This window comes from Chlamydotis macqueenii, chromosome 6, assembly GCF_036417535.1.
Source record: "Chlamydotis macqueenii isolate bChlMac1 chromosome 6, bChlMac1.mat, whole genome shotgun sequence".
Classification (NCBI taxonomy): Eukaryota; Metazoa; Chordata; class Aves; order Otidiformes; family Otididae; genus Chlamydotis; species Chlamydotis macqueenii.
The window spans coordinates 27,122,629-27,137,992 of NC_141561.1; the positions used below are offsets into that span (position 1 = coordinate 27,122,629).

The 15,364-nt window shown below is 37.4% G+C and overlaps 1 protein-coding gene across 3 annotated transcripts in view; it reads left to right on the top strand.

Annotated features, from left to right (window-relative positions):
• NBEAL1 (neurobeachin like 1) overlaps window positions 1-15,364 on the top strand; it is an 87,750-nt gene that overhangs the window by 40,883 nt on the left and 31,503 nt on the right. For all 3 annotated transcript variants that reach the window (XM_086750561.1, XM_086750559.1, XM_086750560.1), the window contains 13 exons: window positions 3,682-3,814; window positions 4,435-4,554; window positions 5,785-6,088; window positions 6,891-6,976; window positions 7,410-7,499; window positions 10,475-10,643; window positions 11,699-11,832; window positions 12,238-12,397; window positions 12,494-12,596; window positions 13,306-13,462; window positions 14,067-14,225; window positions 14,598-14,757; window positions 15,041-15,129. In XM_086750561.1, the coding sequence (XP_086606687.1) occupies window positions 3,682-3,814; window positions 4,435-4,554; window positions 5,785-6,088; window positions 6,891-6,976; window positions 7,410-7,499; window positions 10,475-10,643; window positions 11,699-11,832; window positions 12,238-12,397; window positions 12,494-12,596; window positions 13,306-13,462; window positions 14,067-14,225; window positions 14,598-14,757; window positions 15,041-15,129 (1,864 nt within the window). The remainder of the gene's footprint in view (window positions 1-3,681; window positions 3,815-4,434; window positions 4,555-5,784; window positions 6,089-6,890; window positions 6,977-7,409; window positions 7,500-10,474; window positions 10,644-11,698; window positions 11,833-12,237; window positions 12,398-12,493; window positions 12,597-13,305; window positions 13,463-14,066; window positions 14,226-14,597; window positions 14,758-15,040; window positions 15,130-15,364) is intronic.

Consider the following 15,364-nt stretch of genomic DNA (forward strand, 5'->3'; position numbering starts at 1 on the left):
AGAATCTCTTGCTTCCTTGAGTTTGTTCTACTGCATTGCAGTTTCAGGGGAAGTGTTGAAGAATGCAATTCTAAGTGTAATGGCATTAGTGTTTTCCAAACCCCTGTGTCTTAGTGTGTTACTTCTGTTTATTAATAACCATAGTGGCAGGTGGAGACCCCTTGGATTTCTGTGGCTGCCCTGTGTATTTGTGTAGCACAACCCTGATGAAGGATGCCACCTGATGAACCGCCACAACACTGTTTCCAGAGGAGTTACTATGTCCTGCTAAAGATCTTAAGTAGGCTGTAGTTCTAGACAACTGGGGTGGAATTGCACTACAAAGTGAAAAAAGCTGCAGTTGGATTTCAGTGTGATAACTGAGAGCAGCCCTGAGGAGAACTTGGGTGTGCTGGTGGACGAGAAGCTCAACACGAGCTGGCAATGCACACTTGCAATGCAGAAAGGCAATCACTTCCTGGATTGAATCAAAAGAAGCGTGGCCAGCAGGTCGAGGGAGGTGATTCTGCCCCTCTACTCTGCTCTCGTGAGACCTCGACCTGGAGTACCTGGAGCCCCCAACATAAGGATGTGGACCGGACCTGTTGGAGAGAGTCCAGAGGAAGGCCACAAAGACCCAGGTAACTACAGGCCGGTCAGCCTCACCTCTGTGCCTGGCAAGGTCATGGAGCAGATTCTCCTGCAAACCATGCTAAGGCACATGGAGAGCAAGGAGGTGGTTGGTGACAGCCAACATGGCTTCACCAAGGGCAGATCGTGCCTGACCAATTTGGTGGCCTTCTATGACGGGGTGACGGCATCGGTGGACAAGGGACGAGCAACTGACATCATCTACCTGGACTTGTGCAAAGCTTTTGACACTGTCCCGCACGACATCCTTCTCTCTAAACTAGAGAGACATGGGTTTGATGGACGGACCACTCGGTGGATAAGGAGTTGGCTGGATGGCCGCACTCAGAGAGTGGTGGTCAATGGCTCAATGTCCATGTGGAGACCGGTCACGAGTGGCGTCCCTCAGGGGTCCGTGCAGGGCCCGGCCCTGTTCAACATCTTTGTCGGTGACGTGGACAGTGGGATAGAGTGCACCCTCAGCAAATTTGCCGACGACACCAAGTTGTGTGGTGCCGTTGACACGCTGGAAGGGAAAGATGCCATCCAGAGGGACCTTGACAGGCTGGAGAGGTGGGCCCGTGCCAACCTCATGAAGTTCAACCAGGCCAAGTGCAAGGTCCTGCACCTGGGTCATGGCAATCCCAGGCACAAATACAGGCTGGGCGGGGAATGGATTGAGAGCAGCCCTGAGGAGAAGGACTTGGGAGTGCTGGTGGATGAGAAGCTTAACATGAGCAGGCAATGCGCCCTTGTGGCCCAGAAGGCCAACCGCATCCTGGGCTGCATCAAGAGGAGCGTGGCCAGCAGGTCGAGGGAGGTGATTCTCCCCCTCTACTCTGCCCTGGAGAGACCCCACCTGGAGTACTGTGTCCAGTTCTGGAGCCCCCAACACAAGAAGGACATGGACCAGTTGGAGAAGGTCCAGAGGAGGGCCACAAAGATGATAAAAGGGCTGGAGCACCTCTCTTATGAGGACAGGCTGAGAGAGTTTGGGCTGTTCAGCCTGGAGAAGAGGAGGCTCCGGGGAGACCTGATAGCGGTCTTCCAGTACCTCAAGGGGGCCTACAAGAAAGATGGGGAAAGGCTGTTTAGTAGAGCCTGTTGCAATAGGACGAGGGGTAATGGTTTTAAAATAGAGGGGGGTAGATTTAGATTAGAAATTAGGAAAATTTTTTTTACGATGCGAGTTATAGAACACTGGAACAGGTTACCCGGAAAGGTGGTGGAGGCCCCATCTCTGGAAACGTTCAAGGCCAGGCTGGATGAGGCTCTGAGCAACCTGACCTAGTCAGGGATGTCCCTGCTCCTTGCAGGGGGGTTGGACTAGATGACCTTTGAAGGTCCCTTCCAACCCTAACCATTCTATGATTCTGTGATCGAAGGGCTGGAGCACCTCTCCTATGAGTTCAGGCTGAGAGAGCTGGGGCTGTTCAGCCTGGAGACAAGGAGGCTCTGGGAAGACCGTAGAGCAGCCTTCCGATACCTAGAGGGGGCCTACAGAAAAGACAGGGGAAAAACTCTTCAGTTGGGCCTGTTGTGAAAGGACATGGGGTAATGGTTTTAGAATAGAAGGAGGTAGATTCAGATTAGAAATTAGGAAAAAATTTTTTACACTGGGGGTGGTAGAACACAGGCACAGGTTGCCCAGAAAGGTGGTGGATGCACATCCCTGGAAACGTTCAAGGCCAGATTGGACGGGGCTCTGAGCAACCTGATCTGGTTGGACATGTCCTTGCTTCTTGCAGGGGGGTTGGACTAGATGGCCTTTGAAGGTCCCTTCCAACCCTAACTATTTATGATTCTATATTATACCAAAAACTGACTGGTTTTCTATTATTTTTAAGTACAATTTTAAAGACCTTATTCTAGTTTTGGGAAGCTAAAACAGTAGTGTATTGAAATTAATATTAAGAAGAGGAAATGTTTAACATAACAATTTCAACTTGAAATGTTAAGGACACAACTGAATTAAAATCATTAAAAATTAATCTAGCTGCTATGTTTTACATTGTTTAATTGTAAGACAGTTTATATCTATTGAAGTGGTCTGTCATATTCATGCTCTCTCTGTGTGTATTTTTTTTGTATTGATAGATGCAGATATTTGATAATACAGTAGGTAGTGCATCCACTTGAAATAATGGTGCCTAACTGTGTCTCGCGGGTCTTGAACAGCAGTTTGCAATTTATACATAATCATTTGTATTCAAGTGCTTTAAAAATCGAAGGTTTCTCAAGGCAAACCTGTGCTTGCAGGGCTTGTTTATGGATAGCTGCTTACCACTGATTTTCTTCATTCTGTGGCTGAAATAAGATATATAAGAATGGTTACATTTACATTTTGCACTAAGGAAAGGCTTTTACTGATAGATAATCACAGATTAAAAAAATAATTGATGACACTTATTGTCTTATAAAACAGTTTTAATGCAGACTTGTCTGCAAATTAAAGATTGAACTTTCTGCATTTTCTAGAAGAGTTATGCTATGTGCTGTTTTGGTCTTCAGAATAAGTAAAATCTCTGTATACAGCGCTATGATGTGAAACAAGGAAAATGGAAAAAACATATATACTCACTGCAACAGTAATATCACAAATCTAAATGTAATATTGGCAACTTTACTGGGACTGATGAACAAAATTTAATTGATAGAAAACAGCACAGATTGCAGGCCAGTCTATTCTTTATTGCAATGTTGTAGCTTCCAGAACTTTGTAACAGAACCAGCTTAAGCTGTGTGGGTCAAACTGGAGCATTACTTTTTGGGACCGAGGTTGTGTTTTCATGTAAAAGATGGATGACTACAAGCTGCTTTGAGAGCTTTGTCAATCACCTTTGGCCTGCATGCCCTGTGCCTTGAGGTCCCTTCCCTGAGGCAGTTCTTCATCTTGTTTGGGGTTTTTTTTTTTTTTTTTTGGAAGAAGAGTAAGCAGCCAAATAGTAAATATTGAACCAGCGACAAATGGCTTAAATTGGTTCTCTCCTTAATGAATGTACTGTTAGGTGATTTCCAGTAGTTTTGATGAAGTAGGTCCTTGATTGTGTGTTTTATTGTCTTTTTCTGTAGCTTTTTTACAGGAAGTGGTATGGGTTTTGAAGCATTTATTACATACTCTGGAGTACTGGTGGTTGCAGTTTGCACAAAGAGGGAATATGCAACAGTGATGCTGCCTGACCATTGTTTTTTTGACTCTCTCTGGGTAAGATTTGATACTGAACAACACTTTGTTTAGAGTAGTACTGTTAGCTCGGAAGTTAAAGGTTTTTTTCTTTTTTTTTTCTTGTTTTACAAATGGTCTGTTTTATCATACTTAAATAATTCATTGAATAAGAACAGATCTAATCTTAAGTAATGTGAGCACTTTCCCTGTAGATTAGTAGTTGATCGAGGTAAGTTATGCCTTTGTTATTAGGCATTTGTTATTGATAAGCTAGTTACAGCATTGTGCTTAGAGATTTTTTTAAAATACAGATTTTTTTAATATTACATTATAACAAGCATAGGTGGCTGTGATACTATGTGAATAAATAAAAATGTGCTACTGTGTTTCTGGATTGCATTTTTTTATTCCCGTACTTAAGGACAGATGTGCATTATAAATGAGAGAGCTGTATCTCTTTCCTTTCAAAAACCTGTTTACATGTAAACTGCTTTAAAATGGAAGCAGGTGATAGATGGTCTTCTCTTCTTGTTGATGCTTTTGATTTATTTTCTTAAGTCGTTTTCTCACCAGATTAATAGAGATGAAGTTAAATATTTCCATACAGTCATTTCACTGCTTTTAAATAATGACTTAATTATTTTATATTGCTTAACCAGCACAACATAACTATTGTTCACATGCCTGGAAAGAGGCCCTTTGGTCAGAGCCTTGTGTACATCTATGTCAATGGACAGCAGAAGGTCTCTGCCCCGCTTAGATTCCCTGCCATGAATGAAGTAAGTTCACCATCTGAGTCATACCTCTGTTGGGATGAGCTCTCATAGAACAATGAGAACATAATTGACTTCTATGATTTGAAAGTTGTTTAAGAGTTTAAGATAGCTTAGCTTGTTGCTAATAAGCTTCTGTTCAACTTTGGACAGCATCCAGAGTATCAATTTGGAGTATAACTAACCATTAATTAACGCTTGTTTAGTCATCTCAGTTTAAAAACAAAACAACAGAGTACGTTAATTAGATTGTGAAGTTTTCCTCAGAATAATTACCTGAGCATACTGACATAATTTATGAGTAAATCATAATAAATCACAGCTCTGCCAGTAGGATTGGTGTAATGGTACTCAATGAGGAATATTCCATTTTCAGCAGTAACTTTTTTTCACTTGTATTTTCTGTGTGTTCCATTAATATACTGATCTTATACCTGCTTTGTTAGCTGAATAAGCAGTTTACATGTAGTTAATCTAACCATTTTGAATGTGTACACATTTAGCCTAAAAAACCACACTAGCCATCAAAATTAGTATATGTCATGTTTAGTATTCTTTGTAAGCATTGTTCATCCTTTTGTTGAGCAAATCCATTTTAAACTGGGCTACAACACTGAACATTCTTGTCTCTTTTGTAAGTTCTAATTTAATATTTGTTAAATATGTTGAGCAAACACTTAAATTTGACATAGTGATAGTAAAACCAGTATAACACTTAAAAATGAGAGGAAATGTAATTTCTGCTGCAAGATAAAGCTCAGGATTTTGGCCCATCTCTAGAATAAGCACTATAAACATCAAGGTAGCCTCTAAAAGTAGGGCAAGTAAGCTTCCCATGAGAGCATCTATTTGAGTGGAGTAACTGATAGAAGAAATGTACAGTAGCAGATATGCTGGGCTTCTAGTCCAGAAGAGGAGTGTTTGCCAGGGTATCTGAAGCACCATTCTTCTTAGCTCTGCTCCCGCCAGAGGTCACACAACAGTTGAGGTGACCAAGTTGTTCTTCATTGGTGAAAGGGCACTCTCTGCTGTTGTGGAAAGTATGTGCTCTTTTTTTGGCCTGTTATACTGAATTGCTTTGTTTCCCAGGCACACTAGAACTTGTTGCTCTTGGTTTCATTTATTTAGTTCAGGTTTGTGAGAGGTAGTCTTCAGATTTATTTTCTAAACTGTGAAAAAAAGGAGGTTAGACTTACAGTATGTTTGTTTTTCTTTCTTTCATGCACGACTCTCCAGTCTTTTACTTCTTGCTGCATTGGTTCAGCTGGTCAAAGAACAACAACGCCTCCTCCATCTCAGATACCAGATCCGCCTTTTTCCTCCCCTATTATGCCCCATCGGACATCACTTGGGGGTATTCTCTCTACGGGAAGTTGGGGTGGGATGCTTGGAAAACCAGAACTCATCACCAAGATGATCTCAGCAGGGACTCAAGACAGTGAATGGGGATGTCCAACATCTTTGGAGGGCCAGCTTGGGTCAGTTATCATCTTTCATGAAGCACTGCAACCTCCTCAGGTGAAAGCATTATATTTAGCAGGTAAGTGGTGATTGTGCTGCTTTTAGTGGAATAAAAAGGATGAGTTGTGAACAAGACCGCACTGAGCTTTACACAGGCACGTAATGAAGAAGTTACAATCCAGAAGAATTGTAGAGCTGACTTAAGTGAGAAGGCTTTGTAACAAATAAGCTTAAAATGGCATGATAAGTATTTTATGAAGTTTTATTTAAGATGAACTTATGTGAAGATAACATTTATCATATGTACAGACCTGCCAAAATGAAAATGTTAGTGTTTTCACTTGTAAGTTCTTAATTTTTGCCACTGTTTGCTTATATGTGAGTTAACAGTTGAGACTCTTTAAAAAAGGTGTTAAGATGTTAGGTTCCATAATGGCTTGAGTTTGATAGAGATTAGCATAAAAACACTTCCATCATTTAAAGGAAATACTTTGTATTGCTAAAAAAAAACTATCTTGAAGATTACTTATTTTCTGGATGTTTGGGCTCGATGACAGAGATTGGTGGCATATATGAGATAGGTCTTTGTAAAAACAGCAGCATTAGAGCTGTTTGAATATATTAAAAAACCCACCTTTGTGTAGCTTAGCTTTTTATCAAGAATGTGTTTCTTTTTAAGCAGACCGTATGGAATGAATTATTTAAGTCATAGAGACTACTTAAAAGCATGTCTCAAATAGGTGTGGTTCAATGTGTCCTATTCATTGGTGCAACAATGTATAGTAGTATAAAATTTGTGAAGGGCAACATTAATATCCAGTGGACTCTTAAATATATATGTTATAATTACATAATTATATATATATATTTTTTTTTAATAGGTCCAAACTGTTTAACTCCATGGAAATCTCAAGAGGCTGAAGTAGCAGATCTGCCTAGTAAGGTGCTGCTTCATTATACACCAAAGGTACGAAACAATACATAATTTCTCCTTGATTGCACAGTGTACAGTAATTTCAGAATATGTTCTGATTATCGGATTATAATTTTTTTTGCTTTACCGTTGCTGTTTTGTAGAACAGATGAGCATGCTATCTTTACGTTGTGGTTATTATAGGAAGATAAGAAGCAGTGAGAGCTTTCTTAATCTGTAATGTTGTGTACAGATAGCAGGTTTTTTTCTTGTTTGACAAAAGGACAGAGTTACCTTGTTATCTTAGAGTTGACACTCAAAATTGTACATATATGATGTTCCAGAGGTTCCAGATTGTTTAAATACTTTAATGTCAACACAATGACAGTACTTTCCAGAAACATGTGCATCATTCAGAAATCTTATGTGTTCAAGAATCTGTAATGTGTTTCCTAAAGATTGTTGTAACCTCTTTGTTTGTTAACAGGCCTGCAAAAACCCAATTTGTCTTGACCTGTCTGCAAATCTTTTACATGGAAGACTAACTGGAAACAAAGTAGTGAACTGGGACATCAAGGTAAAGGCATGCTGAAGAAGCAGAACTTGATGTAAATATGATAGTGGTTGTATATGTTCACCTGACTTTTGGAATGCTGGATGTTACTATCAGAATGCGAATCACATTTAGTAGATACAGCAGGGTTTTATAATGGGAGTTAATGAGTTAATGCTGTTCACATTTATTGAGAACTTAAAAGGGCTACTGCACTTAATGTCATAGATAATGCGCTAAGATATTTTATGGTAGCTGTGACTACTCTTTATAATCTGTGTGTTGTGTATTGAAAGCATTTTATAATCTCTGCAGGAGTCTGTCATGGATTTCTTGTAGTCTTAAACTCTGATTTAGATTAAAATTAGTAGGTATTAAGGTAACAGTTGTGACTATTGCTGTGTTAGTCATATAAAAAAATATTATTGAGTTGCAGACTAACTTCAGCAGAAAACAAGGTGTGGCGATGAAACTTTATAAGAATCTAACATTTTTCAGAGATAAGTTAATTTAGTTATTTTATTTACTTTTGGTTTGAGGTTGACAGGACTAGAAGCCGAAAGCTTCACTTCAGAGAAAACACCAAATATTTGTTGAAATGTTATACCTTAATCTGTTTCAATACACTAATTGTCCAATATTTTTTCTTAATTGTTGGATACGTTGGGATATCTGGTTCTTACAGGCTCTGCAAATCATCTTTATTTAGCTTTTGCTAGTATTTGTAATCACAGCACTACTGCTGTATTAGTATCGGAGCTTAAAATTTAACATTTGCTGGCTAAACTTGTTTCTAGTTTCTGGCTCAAACAATCTATTCTATCAAAACTGTCCTATGTTTTGAGGGTTTATTTGTTTCTTCTCTTAACCAACATGTAGGATCCTTATGTCCATCTGGTTAATCAGTTAATTTCTTAGTCTCATGCCACTGACAGTTCAGATCTGACTTTATACTATAGAATTAAAACTTAGAATTTTGTCAACTCAACACTACCAATGAGATTTCGTATCAGTGGTTTAGACTTTCTTGGTGATCCGTAAGCAATACAATTTAGGCAAGTTACATCTTCATTAGATGTGTCTTCTGTCTAAAATAGCAAATGATCTTCTACTGGCTAGGTTATAGAGACGAGGAAGAAACCATGAAATGCACACCAGCTTAATAAATACCTTTGTGTACTTATCTGCTTATTTGTTCCCTGATCAATAACACATACTAATATTAAAAAATCAAAGTCAGACTTTAGCTCTATGCATGAGGAAATAGTTATTTACAGTGTGAGAGTTTGGTCCAGAAACAGTGACATAAGTAAGGATTTGTTTATTTTAAATTTAGATAGAATACACCCAGTTCTGATTTATAGGCAGAATCTTTGATTAAGCACTCTTAGCTTTGAGAAAAAAATAAAATCCAAAGTCTGAGTGTAGAAAACCATGTCTTTTTTTTTTTTTTTTTGTCTTGAGGAAAAATCTGTAAATAAATAAATATGAGCTATTTGGGTTTTTTTTTTAAGAACAGTGAACAGTCAACTCTACTAGCAAACTAATTAATAGGGAAATATTGTTGGAGCTACACTGTGCATATGCTGACTTGTGGAGATTCATGTTAAATATTACAGACGCTTGCTAGTTAATTTTGCTATGATGTGAATAGTTTGAAAATACTGCAATTTGTTCTCTTCACCCAGTAGTGGGTAGAGGGGTTGTGTGAGGAGGGTTTATATCTCTCTAGCTTTATGGAAAGGCGTATTGTGAGTACAAGTTTTACGAGAATCATTTCTTAACAAACATGATGAGGTTTAGCACCCTCTTGAGGAGGAGTAGAGTGAGGACAAAACACAAGAACTGATCGGGAGCTTACGAGGAGACAGGTAAAGTCTAGGAGCAGCTGGTTTCTGCTCTCTTGTGGTTTGGACAAATTCTGGATTTCAACTTTAACTTGATTTCTGTTTCCAAAAGGAGCAGGTCTGTGGTGCCTATTGTTTTGTTCAACAGACAAAGAAGTCTTCACCTATGAGATAAATTTTGCAGATTTAAAAAACTTTCTTAATTTAACTTTTCAATTTTGTTACAATCACCTTAATAACTTTGAGCTGGAGAAGGGGGCATCATAAAGACACATGGAGCAGGGTAACAACTGAAAAAGTAGAAGACGATGGAGAAGAGGAGGATTATTTTCTCCACTTCTCCACACCATTTCTGACTGTGAAGGGAGAGTGAAATCCCACGTTAACAGACTAGCATACGGGATATTGGGTTTTTTTCGGCTGTTAAAATTTTACTGCACGGTAGTTTTAATTGGACTAAGCTGGGAAACTGAATAGGTGTCTCTGGCTAGCATGCCGAGACCTTGATTTTCTAAGTGGCATAGTGAATCATTTTTAGAAATTCTGTGATTTAAATATGTTATACCTTACCACAAGAAGCATTGTTTTTGAAGTCTCATGCTATCTCCGCTTGTGAGGAGGGCAGAAAAATGGGGGCTTAGGAGACTTGAATTTTTAAAAGAGGCTTAGAATTGAGATATATGTATCAAGTTATTTTTCAAAAAAATCATATTTTATTACTTTATAACTGCTTGAAGTTGAAATCTTGCAGGAATATGATTAAATCACAGATGTGTATAATTTTTCTTAGTGCTTGCTGGAAGTAACTTGGAAATCAGAAAAATATGATTTTCCTGTTTTTCAAAAGTATTTAGCAGAAGATTCTTTAAGATTTGTATCATTTAGTTTCCCCTGTTTATGTAGGGAGAAGAGGAAGGAAGTATTAAAATGCACTTTCAAAACAAGAGCTGACAGGAAGGCATGTGTGTAATTGCAGCGTCTAAAACTTGCGCAGCTCTGTTGTTAAACTGTTTTAAACTAGTTTCAAAGTGATATGTGAAACATTCTGATTAATTTGTGAGTACATAAGGTTCCTTGTATTTGGAGTAAATTTCTGTAGTTTAGAGCATTTTATTTATGGTGATATTTTTCCTTCTTTTTCTCTTGATTTAGGATATGATCAACTGTGTAGGTGGAGTAGATGTGCTGTTTCCATTGCTGGAGCAGATCAGTTTTCTTGGTGGACAGGTGCCTGAGAAGTCTGAAGGGGAGACTCTGCCTCCAGAAGTAGTTACTCCTGCAGAGGGAGACTGGGTGCTATTGTCATCTACAAAGGCATCAGGTAGGAAAGTGCACTTGAACTGAAATAATTTTTAAGTTTGATTTTAGAAGTCTTCCTGTGAATTATAGAAAGCTGGTTTATTATGTACTGGCTTTTCTGGGGTACCTATGTAAAGCTGAAAGGCTCTTTCTGTTCCTAGATATGTGACATGGATACTGAATACCAGTTCAGCACTAACTTACTAACGTATTTCAAATATAGCTGTATCTATTAGCATTATTTTTATTTTCATGATTTACTGTTAAATTTGTGTAAAAGTATGCAGTTCTTTAATTTCTATTCTGAAAAGTTTGTTCTGATTATTTTGAGAAATTATGTTTAATGCAAAGTCTACTAATGTTGATAAGAAGGGCTTTCCTACAACTCAGGTGTTGGGTCAGACAGCCACACGAAGACTTTGCAGCATCAGAACAATACTGTTTAGCCTTTAGACAAGCTTTTATTTTCTTACGAAAGTGTTCGGGCTCCTACCTCTTCCACATAGAGTCAGATTCTAGCATTAAATTTAAAAAAAAAAAAATGAGAGGAAGCTTTAAGAACAGATTTTTTTAAAAAACTGTGCTAATATTGAGATTGAACTTCGATCTTAACAGAAACCACTGGGAAGCACACTTTGCAAATGAAAATAGAATTTTTTTTTTTTTGTTTCCCAAATATGAAATGGTGGAGTAAAGTAAAAATATATCTATCTTTCTCGCCATCTCTTAATTTTTTGCATATCATGGCTGGAAAGTGTCGGTTTGCAACTGCAGAAGGAGAATAACTGCAGCATATGTAAAAGATTGTAACTGAGAGGTTTGTCTGTAACCTTCACACTGATGTGTGAAGCAACTAATGTCAGAACTGGAGTCACTTTGTTTTGGAGAGGCACAGAATGACTGAGTCTGTACTGGAAAAATCTAAAGACAGCCTGTAGCTTGGAACAAACAGAAAATGAATTGAGAAGTTCAGGAAATAGTGAGGAATATAACACTTGATTTCACTTCTTCCCCTCTACTTTTATGCGGTGAACCAACATTAAACCAGGAGGCTTTTGCTACTGTTCTGTTTTGCAGAAGCACGCCTGGAGAAGAACATTGTTGCAACTTTCATATTGATGTTGAAACACTTTATTCAGAGACATCATGTTAATCAAGAAAATCTCATTCACTCCCATGGAGTTGCCACCCTAGGAGCCTTGTTACAGAAGGTGAGCAAATTTGAGGAACGTCCTTTAGTAATGAATGTGATGGATGACGGCCTGGTTACTTTGAAATAGTCTTAGTTTGAGCAGGATGTGAAGGTCTTCAAAGGTATCCCTAGTACATGCTTTTCTTTCTCATGTTTCTGAAAACAAAAATATGTGAGGAGTTGGTCTTGATCTACAATGTGAAACGTAGTTTTTAGTTTGTTTTTTTTTCATGTTCTGCTTTTTTTTTTTTTACAGATAATGTATTCTATGATTATTCAAATTAGACTGGTTTTCTTGTATTGGTTTAATGGAAGCAGACATCGGTGTAGAAGATAAAAGAATCTTAAACTTCTTTTTTTAAAAATTACATTTTATTAGTATATTCAATATTTTGAGTGCTAACACCTGTTGTTATTTTGAAAGGTACCAAGCAACTTAATGGATGTGAATGTACTGATGGCTGTACAGTTGTTGATAGAACAAGTCTCAGTAGAAAAGAACATGCAGCTTTTGCAACAGATGTATCAACACTTGCTTTTTGACTTCAGTATCTGGAACAGTGGGGACTTCCCCTTCAGAATTGGTGAGCTTTCGAACTTGAGCAGCTGCACAAAGACACAGTTCTCTTCACTTGACATAATTCTTTATCTGGATTCTAATAGAAAACTTTATATTGCAGGGCATATACAATATCTTTCTACAATCATCAAAGACAGCAGAAGGCTCTTCAGAAAGAAATATGGTGTGCAGTTTCTTCTAGACACACTCAGGATTTATTATGGGTATGTGTTTTACCTCTTTTAACTCCTCATTTATTGTATGTGGCTGTTGGGTTTTTTCCCCATTATCCTAATGAGAAAATTAATAAATAAAACTACAGATTGGCTTTTCGTGGTTGGTGTAATTTTCAAAATTGCATTATTTTTTTTTTCCATTTGTCATACTACTTTTTCTTGAAATTAGTTTTTATGAGGGTTATATAAAATCTGTCAGTGATATTAGAAATGCTTGGAAAAGTCATTAAAATTACAAAATTGAAGGACTTGTTATCAACAATGCAAATTAAGTCATAGATCATTACCATTATGAAAAGAAAGGATGTTTATCATTTTAAGTTCTTTTATATCCTTGTAGAATTTGAAGTATTTTTAAGGGATTTTAAATTTCAGTCTTGGTGATTTATTTCTGCTTCTGAATATAGTTATGTCATTGAGGAAGACTGCTCTTTCCTTTAGACGTTGGGAGCGGACGACCTGAAATCCTGACTTGTTTCCAGATCAGTGCAAGCCTACATTTCAGGGCTTTTATAGACTTAGTAAATCTGATCTACTATTGCTTATTACTGTTAAGTTGCCTTACTTCAGTAAAAATTGATAGCTTTTACCTTGATATCTGGGTAAATGAAAAACTACAGAACTAGAACAATCAAATTGCTGTTAATGAGTCTTGAAGAGATTCCTTACGTTGCTTTTCCTGTCTGTTGGTGTATAGGAGTGGCTGTAAAGACAATGATTTGGCTCCTGATGACCTGAGAACAATACAGATATCCCTCTATGGGCTGATCAAATATTTCCTGAGCAAAGGTGGAACACATGAAGAAATACAGAGCATTATAGGATACATAGCTGCCACCACTGAAGAGGAGCAGGTATCCAATGTGGCATGAACTAATAGGTTAAACTGTACATGTTTTAGTTTTGCTTCTTGGTGTTTAGAAATCTTGTGTCTTAGGTGCTTAAAAGAAGGGGGAACAAAAAAAAAGATCACAAGCAAAGTGTTACTTGATACGTGATTCTGTTTAGATGTAGCTGAGGCAGGTTATAGAAGCACACTGGAAACCTGACAACGTGCTCTGCAGGTGGCCAGATTTTTACTGGTTTTTGTTTTTTTTTTTTTTTTTTCCCCCTGACGAGGGCAGAGAACACGATGTGTAATACTGCCATTAGAAAAGTCCTCTTAGTTTACAAAAACAAATGAATTGGACTTCAACTGATCAGAAGTTGTGTTCTATTTTGTAGACATCAACGGAACTTGAAGTTGCTTTATAGCTCTAAATACAGTTCGAGAAGATGTTCTAGATATAGGAAAAATGTATCAAAAAAAATTCTAATTTTGTATGTGATGATATTGAGCAGAAAAAATGTGTATTTTGTAACAAGCAAAGAGTAAAACTTAAAAGCCAAGAAAATTTTCCCCAAATGGAGCATAAGTCTGAATGAACTGTGATTAATTTAGTTCTCTTAATTTCATAGCTCTGTGGAATTCTGGATGTTCTCTTCAGCCTACTTCATTCCAGCCCAACCCCAGACCAGCTTTTTTTATTGCTTTTTGAACCAGGGAACGCTGATATTCTTTATGCTCTGTTACTGCATCAAAGATACTCTGACAGACTTAGAGAACTTGTGTTCAAGGTAATGAATTGAATTATATGTTCTTAAAATAATCAGTTGAACATAAATTTGTATTTTTCAATGGTCTGACTGCAGAAGTGTATGTAATTGCAAAGATACTAATCATCCAAGTTCTAATTTTTCTTCTCTCTTCTGTTATGTTAGCTAGATGTTATTGTTCATTGCCATAGCACAGTGGAATTAGTGTTCTTTTGAAGTAAGAAGTGGGATCTTAAAAAAAAAAGTAAATAAAAAAATCGATATTTTTTAAGTTCACTTACAAAGTAAACTTTAAAACAGTGGACCAGCATGTTATATCATATACAATTAAGTTTAAGAGGTCTATCTGCTTCCTTGTGTTTATTTTGCATTTGTGTGTACTTTTTCTTGCAGATTGTGGAAGAGATGCTGAAATGTACTAAAGTTTATGAGCGTAGTAAGCAACGTATGAGACTCAGAGAAGTGGGATACTCTGGACTGGGGCTCCTTCTGAATGAATCACCAGTTTCTGTTTCTCTTATTAAAAACCTTCTTAACCAAGTTCTGTATGCAGGTAACTGGCAAGTGTTGTGTTTACCATTAGTAAACTCCTGCTGCTCAGAAGCAAACATATTAGGTTTTTTTTTTTTTGTTCAGGAAAACCAGAGCTGTTACTTTACAGAGCTGTTCTATTTGAAGTTCCTGTTTGTCTTGGCTAATGTTTTCTTAGTTCCCTGAAGTTTGTTCCTTTACTATCCCTGTGTGTAGATGTGACCTCCAAGGCAACTTTTAATATTTAGCTGTTACATTCTCTTGCATGATATTGTTTGTTTTGTTTTTTTCTTTTTCCTCTACAGATCTTGCTGTGAATTATAAAGATCTCATAGCTGTAGTGCATCTGGCTCATAGATCAGATGTAAACGTGAGAGTGGTTGTCTGTAGAAAGGTTAGTTGTCTTCTTCAAAACTGGCATACTGTCCTTTAAGCCTATAAGCTGTACACTGTGATATCTTAATTATTTTTTTGAGACACAAAGGCAGTATTTGTTGCTACTGCTTTCTTTAGCAATGGTTTATGTTAAAAATGAAGCCTATCACTTAATGTTGAATTTTGTGTACTCAAGTCCTTTTAAAAAAAAAAACAAAACAAAAATCAAAGCTTCTATCATGATTCTTAGATAC